We start from the raw sequence: 22034 nt of genomic DNA on the forward strand, positions 1-22034 counted from the left end.
TCCACTTCAGAGGGACCCGTGGACCACTCCAATATTAACACTAAATTAGTAATCTTACTCTTTAGCATATCAGTATGTGGAATTCAATTATTGAATGGATTAGCCAAAGAAATCAAACAAAGCACCAATATGATTCAGTTTAAGAGACTGTTCAAATTACAAATGTTCACAAAGTACACAGAACAAGAATTATGATGAAAAAGTTGAACCTTTTTTTTCTTGAGACAAATATTATTTATGTATTTAATATTTGTTTGCTTACTATGGTATGTTATTTATTTATTATTAATTTGTTCACTGTTCTGTTACAGAGAACAAGGAAATTGGATACAATTGCTATGATATGAAAAGGGGTAGAATTAAATAAGCTCTGCTTCTTCCTACTCCTTTTCGGACGTGCTGTAATGAAACAACTGGAAATGTGTGATGCATTACATTATATCGTATGCATGTTCGAAATAAATTGAAACGGAACTGAACTCTTGATTTTGATCATATTCAATAGAATACATTATATAAAAGCATGTGTTAATCCATCCATCCATCCATCTTCTTCCGCTTATCCGAGGTCGGGTCGCGGGGGCAGCAGCTTAAGCAGGGAAGCCCAGACTTCCCTCTCCCCAGCCACTTCGTCCAGCTCTTCCTGTGGGACCCCGAGGCGTTCCCAGGCCAGCCGGGAGACATAGTCTTCCCAACGTGTCCTGGGTCTTCCCCGCGGCCTCCTACCGGTGGGACGTGCCCTAAACACCTCCCTAGGGAGGCGTTCGGGTGGCATCCTGACCAGATGCCCGAACCACCTCATCTGGCTCCTCTCGATTTGGAGGAGCAGCGGCTTTACTTTGAGCTCCTCCCGGATGGCAGAGCTTCTCACCCTATCTCTAAGGGAGAGCTCCGCCACCCGGCGGAGGAAACTCATTTCGGCCGCTTGTACCCGTGATCTCGTCCTTTCGGTCATAACCCAAAGCTCATGACCATAGGTGAGGATGGGAACGTAGATCGACCGGTAAATTGAGAGCTTTGCCTTCCGGCTCAGCTCCTTCTTCACCACAACGGATCGATACAGCGTCCGCATTACTGAAGACGCCGCACCGATCCGTCTGTCGATCTCACGATCCACTCTTCCCCCACTCGTGAACAAGACTCCGAGGTACTTGAACTCCTCCACTTGGGGCAAGATCTCCCCCCCAACCTGGAGATGGCACTCCACCCTTTTCCGGGCGAGAACCATGGACTCGGACTTGGAGGTGCTGATTCTCATCCCAGTCGCTTCACACTCAGCTGCGAACCGATCCAGTGAGAGCTGAAGATCCTGGCCAGATGAAGCCATCAGGACCACATCATCTGCAAAAAGCAGAGACCTAATCCTGCAGCCACCAAACCAGATCCCCTCAACGCCTTGACTGCGCCTAGAAATTCTGTCCATAAAAGTTATGAACAGAATCGGTGACAAAGGGCAGCCTTGGCGGAGTCCAACCCTCACTGGAAACGTGTCCGACTTACTACCGGCAATGCGGACCAAGCTCTGGCACTGATCATACAGGGAGCGGATTGCCGCAATCAGACAGTCCGATACCCCGTACTCTCTGAGCACTCCCCACAGGACTTCCCGAGGGACACGGTCGAATGCCTTCTCCAAGTCCACAAAACACATGTAGACTGGTTGGGCAAACTCCCATGCACCCTCAAGGACCCTGCCGAGAGTATAGAGCTGGTCCACAGTTCCACGACCAGGACGAAAACCACACTGTTCCTCCTGAATCCGAGGTTCGACTATCCGGCGTAGCCTCCTCTCCAGTACACTTGAATAGACCTTACCGGGAAGGCTGAGGAGTGTGATCCCACGATAGTTAGAACACACCCTCCGGTTCCCCTTCTTAAAGAGAGGAACCACCACCCCGGTCTGCCAATCCAGAGGTACCGCCCCCGATGTCCACGCGATGCTGCAGAGTCTTGTCAACCAAGACAGCCCCACAGCATCCAGAGCCTTAAGGAACTCCGGGCGGATCTCATCTACCCCCGGGGCCTTGCCACCGAGGAGCTTTTTAACTACCTCAGCAACCTCAGCCCCAGAAATAGGAGAGCCCACCACAGACTCCCCAGGCACTGCTTCCTCATAGGAAGACGTGTTGGTGGGATTGAGGAGGTCTTCGAAGTATTCCCTCCACCGATCCACAACATCCGCAGTCGAGGTCAGCAGAACACCATCCTCACCATACACGGTGTTGATAGTGCACTGCTTCCCCTTCCTGAGACGGCGGATGGTGGACCAGAATTGCTTCGAAGCCGTCCGGAAGTCGTTTTCCATGGCCTCACCGAACTCCTCCCATGTCCGAGTTTTTGCCTCTGCGACCGCTGAAGCCGCACACCGCTTGGCCTGTCGGTACTTGTCCGCTGCCTCAGGAGTCCTATGAGCCAAAAGAACCCGATAGGACTCCTTCTTCAGCTTGACGGCATCCCTCACCGCCGGTGTCCACCAACGGGTTCTAGGATTACCGCCACGACAAGCACCAACTACCTTGCGGCCACAGCTCCAATCAGCCGCCTCGACAATAGAGGCGCGGAACATGGTCCATTCGGACTCAATGTCCAGCACCTCCCTCGTGACATGTTCAAAGTTCTTCCGGAGGTGGGAATTGAAACTCTCTCTGACAGGAGACTCAGCCAGACGTTCCCAGCAAACCCTCACAATGCGTTTGGGCCTGCCAGGTCTGTCCGGCATCCTCCCCCACCATCGCAGCCAACTCACCACCAGGTGGTGATCGGTAGAAAGCTCCGCCCCTCTCTTCACCCGAGTGTCCAAAACATGAGGCCACAAATCCGATGACACAACTACAAAGTCGATCATGGAACTGCGGCCTAGGGTGTCCTGGTGCCAAGTGCACATATGGACACCCTTATGTTTGAACAAGGTGTTTGTTATTGACAATCTGTGACGAGCACAAAAGTCCAATAACAAAACACCACTCGGATTCAGATCCGGGCGGCCATTCTTCCCAATCACGCCTCTCCAGGTTTCACTGTCGCTGCCAACATGAGCATTGAAGTCTCCCAGTAGAATGAGGGAATCACCCGGGGGCGCACTCTCAAGTACTCCCTCGAGTGAATCCAAAAAGGGTGGGTACTCTGAGCTGCGGTTTGGCGCATAAGCGCAAACCACAGTCAGGACCCGTTCCCCCACCCGAAGGCGGAGGGAAGCTATCCTCTCGTCCACCGGGTTGAACTCCAATGTGCAGGCTCTGAGCCGGGGGGAAACAAGAATTGCCACCCCAGCCCGTCGCCTCTCACTGCCGGCAACGCCAGAGTGGAAGAGAGTCCAGCCCCTCTCGAGAGAACTGGTTCCAGAGCCCTTGCTGTGCGTCGAAGTGAGTCCGACTATATCTAGCCGGAACTTCTCCACCTCGCGCACTAGCTCAGGCTCCTTCCCCCCCAGCGAGGTGACGTTCCACGTCCCAAGAGCTAGCTTCTGTAGCCGAGGATCGGACCGCCAAGTGCCCTGCCTTCGGCTGCCGCCCAGCTCACATCGCACCCGACCTCTATGACCCCTGCTATGGGTGGTGAGCCCATTGGAGGGGGGACCCACGTTGCCTCTTCGGGCTGTGCCCGGCCGGGCCCCATGGGGGCAGCCCCGGCCACCAGGCGCTCGCCATCGTGCCCCACCTCCGGGCCTGGCTCCAGAGGGGGGCCCCGGTGACCCGCGTCCGGGCGAGGGAAATCTGGGTTCCTTGTCAGTGTTCCTCATAGAGATCTTCGAGCTGCTCTTTGTCTGATCCCTCACCTAGGACCAGTTTGCCTTGGGAGACCCTACCAGGGGGCATAAAGCCCCCGGACAACATAGCTCCTAGGATCATTGGGACACGCAAACTCCTCTACGACGTTAAGGTGGCAGCTCAGAGAGGAGTAAAAATGTGTTAATCACAAAGATTATTATTAATTTAACAAATAAACCTTGGGCTTAGATCAGGCTGATTAGAAAAACAAGTACTAACCAAATAAAAAACAAATTGACATACAATATGTAATATAATAAACTAAATGAATAATAAATATGTTTCTTAACTAAACTGTCAATAAAATTAAAGTGCAAATGAAAATACAGCTTCACAACTTTAGTCATAATTTTTGCGCTTAAGACATTTCTCTATGACATTAGTGCCAGACTTCTTCTGTTTGTTTTATATTGTCATTACTGCCACAAGTGGTACAAAAGTGTATTGCAACTAAGTACCGCTGCGGCCTATGCAGACCACAGCTGAAAAAATAGGTATATTACATTATAGGGGACACTCGTGGCCCAACACTTGGCCCCAGCTCTATGGTTAGGAAACACTGGTATATAGTATATGCTATCAACGACCATCTCTTCGCAAAGAAACACGTCCAGGGCTCCTACTATTTCAGCGTTATGGTGAGTTGATTTTTAATGCAAATTTCTTTTCAGTTTTTATCTGCCATACGTGGAAAACCCGTCCGTGAAAATAATGCATACATTAAACCGGTTAATGGTGGGAAAAATGGTTGGGATCCCCTGATCTAGTGGACAAGGTCAGAAATTCAGGTCAACAACCTTTACTTATGTGCTAAAAGAATCAGTGAGCATAATAAACTTATATGACCCAATTCAAACAACCTTACCTAATCACGGTGAAAAAAAATAAAAAAATCAAACCAACAAAAAATGTCAACACACATGGTCACACGTAACACAACCTGCTCACTGAACTTTGTAGACATTATAAAAAAACGTCCATGCACCAGAAAAAGTTCAAAATTATGCCTATGTTTAGCGCATTTCAGCTGCTTGATATTTCTGATTGATTAAACAACTTTAAGGAGGTTGTCACAGAAGTAAACAAGGTAGAGGTCTACTCAATTAACTCAAGAGTACTCAATTAATCCAAACACACACGCAAACACAAATATAAAAAGATGTATTTTCTAATATAATTTTGGATGATCTTTAATGGCAATTGTAAGAAAAGAGCGACATATTTTGGGGGGAAAACTCTACTAGAAAGAAAAATAATTAGCTGTGTATCTGCGGCTTCACTACATCGCGGATTTAACTTCTGTTTTTAAAAGCATATTCTTTTTATTATTTTCCCTAAAATTAAGTATTTCCACGCATAGAAATGGCTAACTAAAAATATCAATACTCCAGTTGTCTTGGCCACTCGATGTGACCAAACCAATCAGAGCGCGCTGTTTAGAATTGTGGTCACTGATAGGCTCAGCCTCAGGCAGCTTTACTGTGTTGGATTCAAAGACTGTAACGGTGACTATGTCGAAAGCAATGACGTGCGGTGAGGTTTATGGCTGGTGAGGCACTGACTTCATCACAGTCAGATTTACAAACATATGAACCCTAAAGAGTATTTTATTCACCATTTGATTGGCAGCAGTTAACGGGTTATGTTTAAAAGCTCATACCAGCATTCTTCCCTGCTTGGCACTCAGCATCAAGGGTTGGAATTGGGGGTTAAATCACCAAAAATTATTCCCGGGCGCGGCACCGCTGCTGCCCACTGCTCCCCTCACCTCCCAGGGGGTGATCAAGGGATGGGTCAAATGCAGAGGACAAATTTCACCACACCTCGTGTGTGTGTGACAATCATTGGTACTTTAACTTAACTTTAACTTTACACATACAAACTGTAGCACACAAAAAAATCACGTTTAATTAAAAAAAACGTTATTATGGTCTTACCTTTACTTATAAGTGCGGGAACAGTGGTGTTCGTGTTGGAGGAGTTGTGAATGAATGAAATATGAAATCCGTGCTGCAGTCTGCAGGTGTACCTAATGTTGTGTCCCTGCAGTTGTTCACGGCTCCTCCGGCGCGAGCATTGTTGTTTTTGCACTTTTTGGCTTCTTGTTAAGTGACTTTTTTTGGGTGGATTTGGTCTTGCACGTGGAGGGTTTGGGTGTGGGCTTTGGTTGGTGTGGCGCTCCCGTCGGGGGGTGCACTCTGCGGCGGAGGTGCATTAACCGGCACCAGGAGGCGGGATTACGCGAGCCTCAGCCAGTGCGTCTTCGCAGCAGTTTTATGATTGCTCAGCACAAGAAATACGTTACACACATACAGTTGTTGACACTGTACATTATATACCTCAGCTAACTAAACTATGGAAATGTTTAATATAATTCATATAGCAATACGGTCTCACTGCACAGCGGGCCAGCAGTTAGCCGAGTCCGCAATCCATGGTGAGGCACAACTGAGTGACGTGCCTCAACTGGCTGCTGATCACCGCACCGTCTCTTCTCAGTATTTGAACGGCAAATGTGAAAATTCAGCAATTTTGAATAAAAATAATCTAAAACTGGTGAAGTTAAATGGAAAATAACTTTATAGTACAATCACTGAATACATATGACAATTTAATAGATTTTTTTTCTTTTTACATTTTTTTTCTTTCCATGATGGCAGGTGAGGCCCCTGAATCAATCAGAGGTGTACGTAATCATGTGACCGGGTGAATTTGTATAATGTTAATAAAGTTAATTTTCAACCGTGCCTGGGGAAAAAAATTAATTAATAAAAAAAAAAAATAGCAGTAATATTTAATATTTATATGTTAACAGTGCCTGCGATGAGGTGGCGATTTGTCTGTCCATGGTGTACCCCGCCTTCCGCCCGATTGTAGCTGAGATAGGCTCCAGCGCCCCCCACGACCCCAAAAGGGAATAAGCGGTAGAAAATGGATGGATGGATGTTTACAGTGCTGCGATTAGTCCAGTGTTTACCCCGACTTCCGCCTGAGTGCAGCTGGGATAGGCTCCAGCACCCCTCTACCAAGTGGTAGAAAAAGAATGGATGGACGGATGTAAACGGTGTACATTTTCAAAAGACAAATAATGATACGTTTGGAGAGGCTGGGCCGTGGTTTCATTTGCAATCTGGTAACGCCTCCAGAAACGAACATCTCGCAGACAGACTCATACAAGCAAAATTCACGCACAATTTACACCAAAGCATATCCACTAGATATTACTTAGACCGCAAGGAAGTGTTTTAAAGTTAGGTTCAAATCATCATAGGTCCTCTCTTAGCAAGTGAAGCATGTAGAGACTGAACAGTACTGGTCCAATCACGGATCCGTGTGGGACACCATGGCTGCGTTTGACACGCTTGTAAGTCATTAATACCAATACAGTGATACCACAGCTAACAAGTTGAATCGAATCTGTGACGTAATACTCTAATGCAGGGGTGTCAAACTCAAATACAGAGTGGGCCAAAATTTAAAACTGAACAAAGCCGCGGGCCAAGGTTAAACAAATTAACCTTTTGATAGGGACCCAAACAAGTTTTGCATTAAATTTTGAACAAGCACGGCTTATATAACTTTATAGTGACATGCAAAATCGAGTTTCAAATAATAATAATAATTGAAAAATATCAATGGCATATCAAATACAATTTAAATAAAGATTGAATGCCTCTTTTCTATTTGCAGCCTTCTGAGGTAAATATCAACATTAACTTTTTCCACAGGCTAATAAATTTGAAAATAAAATAATGAATAAACCAACCATTCAGGACTTTAAACGGCTGAGTTTGCAACACACTGATTTAATTTGATGTTCCCAAGCCAGATACCTGACATCTTTTCTTGGATGCCAGTTCATTAATGTCGGGGCTCAGGCTTTGATCTTAGGCAACCTTCATTATCGAACGAAGGTGTTCATCAGTCATTATTTCTCGTATTCCACAGTCTTGGGGGCGTGCTTTAAAGGCACTGCTTTTAACGTCCTCTATGAGCTGAAGTCACGTCCGTTTTTCATCCCTTCTAACAACGTGCCCGCCCAGTCACAAGATATGAGCGGCTCCTGTACGCACACACACGTGAATGCAACGCATACTTCATCAATAGCGATACAGTTTACACTGAGAGTGGCCGTATAAGCAACTTTAACATTGTTAGAAATATACGCCACACTGTGAATTCACACCAAACAAGAATGACAAACACATTTTGGGAGAACATCCGCACCTTAATACAACATAAAGACAACAGAACAAATACCCAGAACCCTTTGCAGCACTAACTCTTCCGGGATGCTACAATATACCCCGCCCCCCCCACCACCACCACACACACACACACACACACACACACACACACCTTGTAGCGTCCCGGAAGAGTTAGTGCTATAAAGGCTTCTGGGTATTTGTTCAGTTGTGTTTATGTTGTGTTACTGTGCGGATGTTCTCCCGAAATGTGTTTGTCATTCTTGTTTGGTGTGGATTCACAGTGTGGCGTATATTTCTAACAATGTTAAAGTTTTTTTATACTAGCACCCTCAGTGTAACCTGTATCGCTGAATATCAAGTATGCGTTGCATTCACTTCTGTGTGCGTGCCCAAAGCTGTACATATTATGTAACTAGGCCAGCACTCGTTGGACTGGACGAAAAGGGGACGTTACAATTCTCGGGAGGGTCACTGAAATTTGGGAGTCTCCCGAGAGGTTTGGCAAGTATGAGAATTAGCTGTGTACCGCGGCACCGCCGCTGTATATGATCGGCGGGCCAGCTCTAGTGTTAATTTGATATCGCCTCACGGGCCAAGTTAAATTACACGGCGGGCCAAAATTGGCCAGAGTTTGACACCCATGCTCTAATGAATTAGAGCCCAGGTGTGTTGAACTTGTTATCACTGAGGGCCACATCGCAGTTAAGGCAGCCCTCAGAGGGCCACTTGTAACAGTGAATAATTCATGAATATAAATGTATAGGGATTCACCTTATGATGTTACGTGATTGCCTATGCATTTGATTATTGTTTTTTTACATAAACCGTACAAAAATCTGTAGAGTTTGTAGTAAAAAACTGGAAGCTCAGTCCCCATTTTACTGCTAAATTAGCAGTGTTTGTTTTTGTAACAGCATATTACTGTAAATGGTAAAGCTTTCTTTAAGTACAAATCTGGCAACTGAGCTACCAGTTTTTAATACCGTAAAACCTATTGTCTTTTTACAGTCTACATTTTGATGGATAACTTGCTTTGAAATCATTAAGTCGAGCAAATATGTTATTATTTTAACTATAACGTTTGAAATGTAAAATGCTTTGTAGCATTGTAAGATAATATGAAAGTAAAAAATATATGCAATTGCATTTAATACATGTATTTCTTGTCTCAAAATGGAAAGAAAAAGTACATTGTGTAAGAAAATAAAAAAATACTTTGATGCATATTATTTTATGGGCCTCGTTTAATGACATCTGTGAATTAGGCCCTTTAAAACACCACCATTTTAACATCAAGCATCATTTTTATAAGAAAAACAAAGTTCTAGATACGTATTATTGTATTAAAAACAACACAATAAAATATACCACAAACAACTCCAGATATTTTATGATCAATCAATCAATCAATCTTTATTTATATAGCCCTAAATCACAAGTGTCTCAAAGGGCTGCACAAGCCACAACGACATCCTCGGTACAAAGCCCACATACGGGCAAGGAAAAACTCACCCCAGTGGGACGTCGATGTGAATGACTATGAGAAACCTTGGAGAGGACCGCATATGTGGGTAACCCCCCCCCTCTAGGGGAGACCGAAAGCAATGGATGTCGAGTGGGTCTGACATAATATTGTGAGAGTCCAGTCCATAGTGGATCCAACATAATAGTAAGAGTCCAGTCCATAGTGGGGCCAGCAGGACACCATCCCGAGCGGAGACGGGTCAGCAGCGTAGAGATGTTCCCAGCCGATGCACAGGCGAGCGGTCCACCCCGGGTCCCGACTCTGGACAGCCAGCACTTCATCCATGGCCACCGGACCTGTGCCCCCCCCCCCTCAAGGAAAAGGGGAGCAGAGGAGAAAAGAAAAGAAACGGCAGATCAACTGGTCTAACAGGGGGGCTATTTAAAGGCTAGAGTATACAAATGAGTTTTAAGATGGGACTTAAATGCTTCTACTGAGGTAGCATCTCTAATTGTTACCGGGAGGGCATTCCATAGTACTGGAGCCCGAATAGAAAACGCTCTATAGCCCGCAGACTTTTTTTGGGCTCTGGGAATCACTAATAAGCCGGAGTTCTTTGAACGCAGATTTCTTGCCGGGACATATGGTACAATGCAATCGACAAGATAGGACGGAGCTAGACCGTGTAGTATTTTATACGTAAGTAGTAAAACCTTAAATGATGTAATGGAATGATAATGTACAGCATTTACCTTGGAGACTGGACTCCTTCCAGCTGCTTCTGTCAAACAGCAGCTTCTCCATAGTTTCATGGATAAATGTCCGCTGGTCTACGGAAAAAGTCGTAAACTGGGCCACTCATAAGCCAACGTACCACTGTAGTCTCCCTTGGTGTGCGGACACAAGTACTGGAAGCGCTCTGCATGCAAATGACTCAATTAAAGTTGTTATCTGCATACTAGCACGTGACCTAAAACAGGAGCAATTTGTGGTTTTATGGGAAACAACTGTTATTCAAGCTCTTATCTAGGTTTGCGTCTTCCATGTTACTCGACAGCTTTCAACCCTTCATGTGCCATTCTCATCATCATCCTAACCTTGCACAAAATAGGAACAAAGAGGCATCATTTTTATTCCAGCATGAGGGAACTATTGGTGGGGTGTTTGTATTTCCCCGCGCGCTGATGAAACGCCACGGCGGAAAACTGGAGCTGCACTTCAGGGGGAGTAATGAGCCAGAATGACAAGAATGTTTGCTCAGTGAGGGAAAAGGCTGCAAACATCATCAGCCGCGCCTCATAAAGAACTAATACTAAGAGGGCGGAGTATAAATATTAAACCTGACGTACGAACACAAATTTTATACTCAAGCAGGAAAAAAGTTTTACTTTAATGGCTGAAACTGAACTGATCGCACTGAACTGCAGCATCGTTTTTAATAAAGTCAGCCAATCATGTTGAAGGTGCTTTTATGAGCTAATTATTTGTGATTTTAGGCAGTGGTGTTTAGATAAATACCTTATCGTGGGGGAGGGGTTGATCCTTGAGAAGAACATATTATGAAGAAACGTTTTTGGAGAGAACACATCTCACTTTGGAGCCGAGTCCGAGGGAGGGGCTTGCAGGGCGAGCAGAGGGTGGTCGGGCCTTCAGCAGCAAAAAACATCCCTACATAGACCCAAGGGTAAGGGTGTCCTGATCCGACATTGGTTTTATATCAGCCAAAAAAAACCTAAAATAAATAAGTATTTCGAAAATCTCCGATACAAGCAGTCCTGTAGAGCAGTGTTTTTCAACCACTTGTGGGAGATTATCTAACTTCACATATTTGGGTTAAAAATATTTTTTGCAAACCAGTAATTATAGTCTGCAAATGATGAGTTGTTGTTGAGTGTCGGTGCTGTCTAGAGCTCGGTAGCGTGACCGTGTAATACTCTTCCATATCAGTAGGTGGCAGCCGGTAGCTAATTGCTTTGTCGATGTCGGAAACAGCGGGAGGCAGGGTGCAGGTAAAAAGGTGTCTGATGCGTAAACCAAAAAGTGAGTGCCCCTAAGAAAAGGCATTAAAGCTTAGGGAGGGCTATGCAGAACCAAACTAAAACCAAACTGGCTACAAAGTCAACAAAAACAGAATGCTGGACGACAGCAAAGACTTACTGTGGAGCAAAGACGGCGTCCACAAAGTACATCCGAACATGACGTGACAATCAACAATGTCCCCACAAAGAAGGATGAAAACAACTGAAATAGTCTTGATTGCTAAAACAAAGTAGATGCGGGAAATATCGCTCAAAGGAAGACATGAAACTGCTACAGGAAAATACCAAAAAAAAAAAGAGAAAACGCCACCAAAATAGGAGTGCAAGACAAGAACTAAAACACTACACAGGAAAACAGTAAAAAATTCTAAATAAGTCAGGGGGTGATGTGACAGGTGGTGACAGTACACCTACTTTAAGACAAGAGCTATAGTGATGCATGGTTGGTTATGGTTTAAAGTCATATCCAACAATTGCGACGATGACTTTTTACTGTCAACTGAGTTTTGTTTTTTAATGATTTCTGCTGTGGTGTGCCTCCGCATTTTTTCAACGCAAAAAATGTGCCTTGGCTCAAAAAAGGTTGAAAAACACTGCTGTAGAGTATTTACTTGTGCAAAGCCAGTTAACATCTGAATGTCCTCCAATAAGCGCACACAATAGGCCCTTTTCCACCGCAGGAACTTTTTCATCAACTTCCCCACTTACCCGGGTAAATAAAGTTCCCCCTGTGTTTCCATTAAAAACTGCCCGGGTAGATTTAGTTCTTTAGGAACCTTTCGAAGTTCTTCTTAGCTATGTGGGACTTTTTCAAGCGACCAGGAACCTTTTCGGGGGCGGTCTGTGCTGTTGAGCGCTGAATGGTTGAACACAGTTTTAGGGCGTGGCTTGGTTGGTAGAGCAGCCGTGCCAGCAACCTGAGGGTTACTGGTTTGATCCCTGACTTCCACTATACTAGTCACGTCTGTGGTGTCCTTGGGAAAGACACTTCACCCTTGCTCCTGATGGGTCGTAGTTAGGGCCTTGCATGGCAGCTGCCGCCGTCAGTGTGTGAATGTGTGTGTGAATGGATTAATGTGGAAATAGTGTCAAAGCGCTTTGAGTACCTTGAAGGTACAACCACACGACCACCATTGGAATAGACGCCGCGACTTGTTTATTTCTTATTTCTTTTGTATTCTATTACAACAAACTTGACAATGGAAAGGAAGAAAAACAAAATGAGCTTTTGAAATGCAGGAACTTTTGTGGGGCATCTGTGTACTGAAGAACGCTTATCAGTGGAACTATTTTGGAGCCGAAGTCTTTAAACTGTTTGCAGTTTATTGATGTTCACCTTCACTAAGAGGCTACTGGGCCACAAGTGAAGTGGCCACCTCACTTGCCCAGTAGAAGAGATCGACCATCATCTCAGTTCCACCTTCAGTGACACTGCAAGAGACCAGGAGCTTGGTCTTTGCAAGGCACTGGTGACACCTCCAGAACCGGTGTTGCTGAGCCCACCCTGGCAGAAGTAAAGGAAGCTGTCAAAGCTGCAAGATTTTGTTCGGTTCCCGGCCCCAGTGGTGTACCCTACAAGATCTATAAGCAGTGTACACGGCTCCTCAAACGTCTGTGGAAGATTCCAAAGGTGGTATGGCGGAGAGGGAGAGTCGCAAGCCAGAGGAGACTCGCTGAAGACGTTTGGATCCCAAAGGACAAGAACTCCAGTAACATCGAGCAGTACCGCATAATCTCCCTGCTCAGCATTGAGTGAAAGATTTTTGTAAGATTGTGTCCCAAAGGCTAATAACTGAGTTCCTTTTGAAGAATGCATAGACACCTCTGTCCAGAAGGCGGGAGTTCCTGGAGTGCCTAGAGCATACAGAATGGTGACGCAATTGATCCGGGAGGTAAGGGAAAGCAAAGCGGACTTGGCAACTCTCTGGCTTGACCTAACCAAATCTACAACCTCATCACGGACTATTACAATGATTTCAGTGCAATTAACACCTGCCTGGCATTGCCTGGAGAGGGGCATAGTCATCGGCTGTACAATCTCTGTGTCACTATTCTCTTTGGCCATGAACATGTGTCATGTGTCAAGTCGGCGGAGGTTGAATGCAGAGGGGCCAAAATCAAGATTTGGGACCCGGCAGCCCCCCATAAGAGCCTTGATGGATAACTTGACAGTGATGACCACATCCGTGCCTAGGTGGGGGTGGCTCCTTCAGGGGCTTGAAAGGCTCATCACATGGGCAAAGATGAGCTTCAAGCCAGCTAAATCCAGATCTCTAGTCCTGGAAAAAGGTCAAGTGGCCGATCACTTTCGCTTTACGATTGGAGGGACTTAGATTCCAACGGTAACCAAAATACCTGTTAAGAGCCTGGGCAAAATGTTTGACAGCTCCCTGAAGGATGCAGCAGCTTTGAAGCTGACCAAAAGCGACCTGTCGTCTTGGCTTACAGTCTTCGACAAATCTGGTCTCAAAGGAAAGTTGAAGGCCTGGAAATACCAGTACGGAGTCCTGCCCAGTATACTCTGGCCCCTGTTAATTTATGAGGTATCATTGACAACAGTAGAGGCACTAGAGAGTACATTTCCAGTTCCTGAGTAACTGGCTGGGGCTCCCTTGGCCCTTGAGCAGCATTGCCCTATATAGTCCATCCACCGAGCTGCACCTACCTCTCAGCGGCCTCTCAGAGCAATTTACAATCACCTGCGCCAGAGAGGTATAAATGTACACCGCAGATGTCAAGGTAGCCTTGGCAGGAATTGTTGTTAAGACCGGGAGGAAGTGGCAGGCACAAGAAACCGCAAGAGCGGAGGCACGGCTAAGGCACAAGACTTTGGTGAATACTGTGGCAATAGGAAGGACAGGCCTTGGTAGATTTCCTCAGCCATGGTACAACCGGGCCCGCGGCAAGGAGAAGACGAGCTCCGAGCAGAGGTGGAAAAAGAATGTCGCAGCATGATGGTCAGCATGTCCAAGGAAGGGGCGTGGACAAGGTGGGAGCATGCGGAACCTCGCAAACTTACCTGGGGAGAGCTCTGGAAAGCTGAACCTCATTCAATCTGTGTACGATCTTCAACATGCACTACCCTGAACTGTGAAATACTGTGGAAACACAAACCACACACATCTACAGCAACCTATAGAGCCAGAAATGAAAAGTTCCTGAACTTTTGGTGGAAAGGGACCTAAGGTTGGTCTTTTCTTCTATTTTAGTGAAGTCATTTACAAAAAGTAAACATTGTAGGCTGTACTGTAGACTACCAGCAGCTACACTACAGCTAAGCACACAATAGCACACAGGCTAGATATTAGTAATTAATGTCCTTTATTGAACAATACTGCAGTCTAAAACACGACATTTGTCAATAAAAACAAGTATCAAATAATCTCTTCTGGGCCGTCTGGCGCTTGAGGCGAAGCAAGGAATCTCCCTCTGGCCCAGTCAGCTGCTATTCTGGGGGCAGTCTTAAGGGATAGTCTCTTACTGAGCTCTTTTCCTATGGTTCTTCTCCAGGTTTCTTGGCCATAATTTCTTCTCCCTTGAGATGTTCAATAGAGGGATCTTCTCTGGAGAGACGATGATGGCATGTGGCACACGTGTCCAAGCCATCTCCAATGTCTTTAATTGATGTTGTGGTTGTTCTCTCCCTGGGTTTTTCCATTTGAAATGGTGTTTGGCCAGAATATCCTAAGGCTGGTGCACAGGCACTTATTTTGAAAAACTTCGAACTTTCTTTCAATGGATGAAGTGGTTTACCAACTTTCTGAGCCATATAGAAGGACACTCACAACATTACTCTTGACATTCATCATATCAAACACAATACTTGCAGATACAAAGTCTCCAAAGTAGAAGCGTATGAGAAAGTAACAAACATGTCAGGGACATTATTAGTTTCTTTTGAACGATACGATCCGAAACGATTCAGTGAGTTGAAATCGATTCAGTAACTTTTTAGCAAAAAAAAAACAAGCAGTGTGACTGTGAAATAAATACTGTATACTAGACACTGCAGGTGAAGTTTCCTTATTTCCTGTTATTTCTTGTAAGGGAATGATGTACAAATGAATTATGGATACAAACAAGCAAGTCTAATGCATTAACATTTCATTTGAATAAAGTGCAACCAACACTTTAGGTTGAATTGACAAGAGGAAACCTTTTCTGCTCTTATTTTCAATAAAAGTGCAGTAACATTTAATTTAAACAGTAGATTTACCAGCTACTTTTGCTGTTGTTTTTCATAATAAAAATAATGTAATAATAATATCAAAAATAAAGTGCAACCAACTCTTTTCAGGTTAAATGATCAATATATTTATCTGAGAAATTAAATGGAACCAAATATTTTGGGTTAAATGAGCAGTGGTTTGACCTATAGCCAGAGGTGGGTAGTAACGCGCTACATTTACTCCGTTACATCTACTTGAGTAACTTTTGGGATAAATTGTACTTCTAAGAGTAGTTTTAATGCAACATACTTTTACTTTTACTTGAGTATATTTATAGAGAAGAAACGCTACTTTTACTCCGCTACTTTTATCTACATTCAGCTCGCTACTCGCTACTAATTTTTATCGATGTGTTAATGCACGCTTTGTTTGTTTTGGTCTGTCATAGTGCCTGCGTTTCAACAAATACAGTCACTGGTGACGTTCACTCCGTTCCACCAATCAGATGCAGTCACTGGTGACGTTGGACCAATCAAACAGAGCCAGGCGGTCACATGACCTGACTTAAACAAGTTGAAAAACGTATTGGGGTGTTACCATTTAGTGGTCAATTGTACGGAATATATACTGTACTGTGCAATCTACTAATAAAAGTTTCAATCAATCAATCAAAAGTGTGAAGGAAAAAAGACCCTTTTGTATTTCAACCGTACATCCCGTTAAAAGCCTAAAGACTGACTGCACAGTTCCTGTCTTCACAATAAAAGTGCCGCTCCATCGCGCCTGCGCTTTCAAAACAAGAGTCTCCGAAAGCCAGCGCAAACAAGCTAGCGAGCTACGGAGTTTGCCGCCAATGTATTTCTTGTAAAGTGTATAAAAACGAATATGGAAGCTGGACAAATAAGATGCCCAAAACCAACCACTTTCATGTGGTATTAGACAGAAAGGAGGAACTTTTTTTCTCCTCCATTTGAAAACGTGGACGCTATCAGCACTACTGTCTGATTACAATCAATGCAAGTCATCAGAATCAGGTAATACACCAACTTATATTCTTGTCTTCATGAAAGAAAGGAATCTATATGTGTTAAACATGCATGTATATTCATTAAAACACCTTTAACATGTAAACAAAAACGGCAAAATAAATAAATATAAATTATATACTGTATATATATATGTGTGTGTGTGTATATATATATATATATATATATATATATATATATATATATATATGTATATGTATATATATATAAATGTGTGTATATATATATATATATATATATATGTGTGTGTATATATATATATATGTGTGTATGTATATATATATATATATATGTATGTGTGTATATATGATATGTGTGTGTATGTTACTTATCAGTTACTCAGTACTTGAGTAGTTTTTTCACAACATACTTTTTACTTTTACTCAAGTAAATATTTGGGTGACTACTCCTTACTTTTACTTGAGTAATAAACCTCTAAAGTAACAGTACTCTTACTTGAGTACAATTTCTGGCTACTCTACCCACCTCTGCCTATAGCACACTTGCAAAAGCCAGAACAAATACAAATGCTCCAACACAACAACATAAAGCCACAACACAACCTTAAGATAAAACACAACAATATCAAGACTCAACGGAAGTAAGAGTGGACAAGATTCATCCACGGATCAAGTGACTGAAGCGGAAAGTTGAAAACAAAGACTCGGACAAAGTTGGAAAAGTTAGTGCTGAATAAGTAAAGGGAGGTCATAAATAGTTTCTTTACTTTTTCAATAGTACTATATACTATGTTCATTACACTGTTTTCAACCTTGCGCCTCAGCCAAACTTGCTCCGCTGTCACTTCCTTTGTGGCTTAAAGTTGTGTTGTGGCTTTATGTGGGATCTGAGCCGAGGATGTCGTTGTGGCTTGTGCAGTCCTTTGAGACATTTGTGATCAAGAATCAGAATCAGAATCAGAATCAGAATAGTTTTTATTGCCTTTGTTTGAGAACGGGTTCACAAACTAGGAATTTTTCTTGGTGCAATCGTGCAACATAAAACACATAACACAGAATAGGTGATAAAATGAGCTGTGCCTGAACTATCAGATCTTGTTATTGTTCATGTGCCTGATGGCCGAGGGGAAAAAACTGTTCAGGTGGCGGAAGGTGTGGGTCTGGATGGACCGCAGTCTCCTGCCTGAGGGGATAATAGTTTGTGACCAGGGTGAGAAGAGTCAGCTGTGATCCGACCCACACGCCTCCTGGTCTTGGAGGAGAACAGGTCCTGGAGGGATGGGAGCTTGCAGCCAATCACCTTCTCAGCAGCACGTACGATGCGCTGCAGTCGATGCTTATCCTGGACTGTGGCGCCGGGGAACCACGCGGTGATGGACGAGGTGAGGATGGACTCGATGATGGCTGAGTAAAACTGCACCAGCATCTCGGTCGGCACCTTAAGTTTCCTCAGCTACCTCAGTAAGTACATCCTCTGCTGGGCCTTCTTGATGAGGGAGCTGATGGTAGGCTCCCACTTGAGGTCCTGGGTGATGGTGGTGCCCAATAAACGGAAGGAGTCCACAATGGAGACGGGGTTGGGAGAGTTAGGGTGAGGGGGGTATGGTGGGGCTGTGACTTTCCTGAAGTCCATGATCATCTCCACTGTTTTCTGGGCGTTCAGCTCCAGGTTGTTGAGGCTGCACCAGGACGCCAGCCGGTCCACCTCTCTCCTGTAGGCATACTTGCCAACCTTGAGACCTCCGAATTCGGGAGATGTCTCTTCTTCGTTCTTCTGCTTCGTCTCTGTTATGTTTTTGGACATTACTACTTGCCGTAGTTTTGAAGCAATGCATGATGGGAATCCGGATGTCAGTGTATTAACGTGCCGGCTGGAATAAACACACGCTGAGAAGTAGCTCTGTGCCTGCCTACTTTATGGGTTATAGATAAACCTATGGATAACAGAGACATATATAATAGTCTCCTTTTCAGGTGAGAGAGGACGCTATAGGCAGTCGCCCCCAATATTGTTGTCTGGCTGGAAATCGGGAGAAATTCGGGAGAATGGTTGTCCCGGGAGATTTTCCGGAGAGGCACTGAAATTCGGGAGTCTCCCGGAAAATTCGGGAGGGTTGGCAAGTATGCCTGTAGGCGGACTCATCGCCATCCGAGATGAGCCCGATGAGGGTACTGTCGTCCGCAAACTTGAGCAGCTTTACGGACTGGTGACTGGAGGTGCAGCAGTTTGTATACAGGACTATAAGGGCTACATAAGTACATTTTGATTGATTTATGTTACTGTCTTGCGCCATTCGGATTTGTTGTGATCTTTCTCGGCCACCATAGCTATCCGCCATTTTTGTTTTGATGACTGATGGCGATGACGCCGCAGACGGGCAGACAGACTTGAATAAGATTTATTAATTAAAAGTGCTAAACTTCATAAAAAGTCAGCCGGTATTAAATCCAATGTTTTTTTTCTAGTATCGATCAAATCTTTGATTGCCTTTTAAAACGATGTAAAATCGATTAATATCTTCCGAAAGGCCAACTTGGCGAGCACAGATGGAAGTAGTTGAATCTTAGGAATATAAATCGACGTAGCGGATGAATCGTTACACCGCTGGTAGACTTCAGGGTACGGTGCGTTGCCTAGCGGTGCAAGGGTGGTAGGGTAAGGGTGATGTAAAGCAGACGTTATTTATTCCATTTTTTTTTTCATTTAAGAATGTTTTTGACTGCCTATCAACAGACGTATTGCAAATAGTTAATAATTCTATTCAATCGGGCAATTTCCCGAAGGCTTTCAAAACTGCAGTCATTAAACCTCTTCTAAAAAAGCGGAGCCTAGATGCCTCTGTTATCAACAACTACAGACCAATTTCAAATCTACCATTCATAAGTAAAATAATTGAGAAAGTTGTCCTCCAACAACTAAATCACTTCTTGGCTTCTACTGGCTGCCACAACAACTTCCAGTCAGGATTTCGACCTCTTCATAGCACAGAGACGGCCCTTCTTAAAGTTATAAATGACATCCGTCTAAACACAGACTCTGGCAAAACTTCAGTATTAATGCTATTGGACCTCAGTGCTGCATTTGACACTGTCGACCACTCAATACTTTTGGACAGGTTGGAAAACTGGGTGGGGATCTCAGGCACAGTTTTAAGCTGGTTCAAGTCATATCTACAAGATAGGAACTATTTTGTTTCCATTGGTGACTTTGAATCAGAACCAACCAACGTAACGTGTGGAGTCCCCCAAGGTTCAATCTTGGGGCCGACTTTATTTAACATTATATGCTCCCACTAGGACAAATCATGCAAAATAATAACATTGACCATCATTGCTCTGCCGGTGACACCCAAATCTATGTAGCGCTATCACCAAATGACTATCGCCCTATAGATCTTCTGTGCCAGTGCATTGAGCAAGTCAAACACTGGATGTGCCAAAATTTCCTACAACTAAATGAAGATAAAACTGAGATAATTATTTTTGGTGCTAAAAAAGAAAGGTTTAAAGTCCTCCAACACCTTCAATCACTGCCCCTGAAAACCTCAAATAAAGCCAGAAATCTTAAGGTTATTTTAGATTCTGATTTACATTTCGACAGTCACATCAAATCAGTAACAAAATCGGCCTACTATCACCTCAAAAATGTAACAAGACTTAGAGGGCTCATGTCAGCTCAAGACTTAGAAAAACTTGTACATGCCTTTATTACCAGTAGGCTAGACTATTGTAATGGTCTCCTTGCAGGTCTTCCCAAAAAAACTGTCAGGCAGCTACAGCTTGTTCAGAACGCTGCTGCTAGAGTTCTAACAAAGACCAAAAAATGTGAGCACATTACACCAATTCTTAAATCCTTACATTGGCTCCCTGTACATCAGAGAATTGATTTCAAAATCCTCCTGCTCACATATAAATCACTACATGGTCTAGGGCCAAAGTATATCACTGATATGCTCCCACTATATAAGCCCTCTAGATCACTAAGATCTTCTGAGACCAATCTGTTAGCGGTTTCAGAGTAAACTCAAATCAAGGGAGAGCATCATTCAGTCACTATGCAACAAATAGCTGGAATAAACTTCCTGAAGATGTCAGACTTTCCCCAACTCTGACTACTTTTAAAACTAGACTGAAAACGTTTATGTTCACCTTAGCTTTCAGCTAAATCTTTTAATCTTTTAACGTCTGCACTGTTTTTATTTTTATTGTCTGCATTTTAATTTTGCTTTTATTTTCTTTCATTTCACTTTGTTGTCTGTGAAGCCCTTTGAGTCTGCCTTGTGTATGAAAAGTGCGAGACAAATAATGCTGCCTTGCCTTTACTCTTGGAATGTGTTACAGCTCCAGTGGGTGGCGCTGTACCGAGTGGTCCAAACAGTGCTGCCTGTGGCAGTGTGCAATGTGTGGGAGACAGTTACTACGTGTCAGCTGACGTCAGCCAGTTTGAGCCACATGACGTCGTGGTGATGGCCTATGACCGCCATGTTGTCATTCATGCTGAGAAGGTATTGTGCACGAGTTTTAAAAACATTAATGACCACATCATGAGGTTCTTTTATTATTATTAATTAATAAACTCTCTATCCACTGAACCCTTTGCTTATTTGTTTGGTCTGAATTGTTCTCACCCTCGCACGTCCCTTGGTCCATATATGTGTCCTTCAGGTCATGGATGACGGCAGCATCAGGGACACGTTTACCCATAAGTCCTTGTTTCCAAAGGACATGAACCCCCTTTCTGTGTGTGGGACCATACACCATGATGGAATCTTGGTTGTCAGCGTCCACCGCAGCAAAGGTGCAGATGGCCAGGAGTCTGTGGACGTCCCTCTCTAGGAAAAGAAAGTCCCCTTTGACCTACATTACAGTACCACTTTCAAGTTCTGCTGAGAGCTCAGCTTGTTTTGGAGAAGACATTTTACAGTCTTCTATTATTTGTTTACAGGACTTCCGGTTGAAGACTTTTACAAATGCTTTCAGCTAATGAGAAACATTTGGTCTTTCTTTCAACCCAATCTTACAGTATGAAAGTACTTCAGGTGTCAACACTACCTTTGCAAAGGTATATGACCTCATATTAAGAACTCCATCCATCCATCCATCTTCTTCCGCTTATCCGAGGTCGGGTCGCGGGGGCAGCAGCCTAAGCAGGGAAGCCCAGACTTCCCTCTCCCCAGCCACTTCGTCCAGCTCCTCCCGGGGGATCCCGAGGCGTTCCCAGGCCAGCCGGGAGACATAGTCTTCCCAACGTGTCCTGGGTCTTCCTCGTGGCCTCCTACCGGTCGGACATGCCCTAAACACCTCCTTAGGGAGGCGCTCGGGTGGCATCCTGACCAGATGCCCGAACCACCTCATCTGGCTCCTCTCGATGCGGAGGAGC

At 44.3% G+C, this 22034-nt stretch overlaps 2 protein-coding genes across 3 annotated transcripts in view; one reads left to right on the forward strand and one right to left on the reverse strand.

The window, feature by feature from the left end:
- LOC133572607 (heat shock protein beta-7-like) overlaps positions 1-21680 on the forward strand; it is a 30497-nt gene extending 8817 nt beyond the window's left edge. For both annotated transcript variants that reach the window (XM_061925433.2, XM_072911969.1), the window contains 2 exons: positions 20996-21159; positions 21320-21680. In XM_061925433.2, the coding sequence (XP_061781417.2) occupies positions 20996-21159; positions 21320-21490 (335 nt within the window). In that variant the 3' untranslated portion in view covers positions 21491-21680. The remainder of the gene's footprint in view (positions 1-20995; positions 21160-21319) is intronic.
- Positions 1-22034, reverse strand: part of clcn2c (chloride channel 2c) — a 456474-nt gene that overhangs the window by 3059 nt on the left and 431381 nt on the right. The window lies entirely within an intron of this gene.

This window comes from Nerophis lumbriciformis, linkage group LG30 (genome assembly GCF_033978685.3).
Source record: "Nerophis lumbriciformis linkage group LG30, RoL_Nlum_v2.1, whole genome shotgun sequence".
In the NCBI taxonomy this organism is placed as follows: Eukaryota; Metazoa; Chordata; class Actinopteri; order Syngnathiformes; family Syngnathidae; genus Nerophis; species Nerophis lumbriciformis.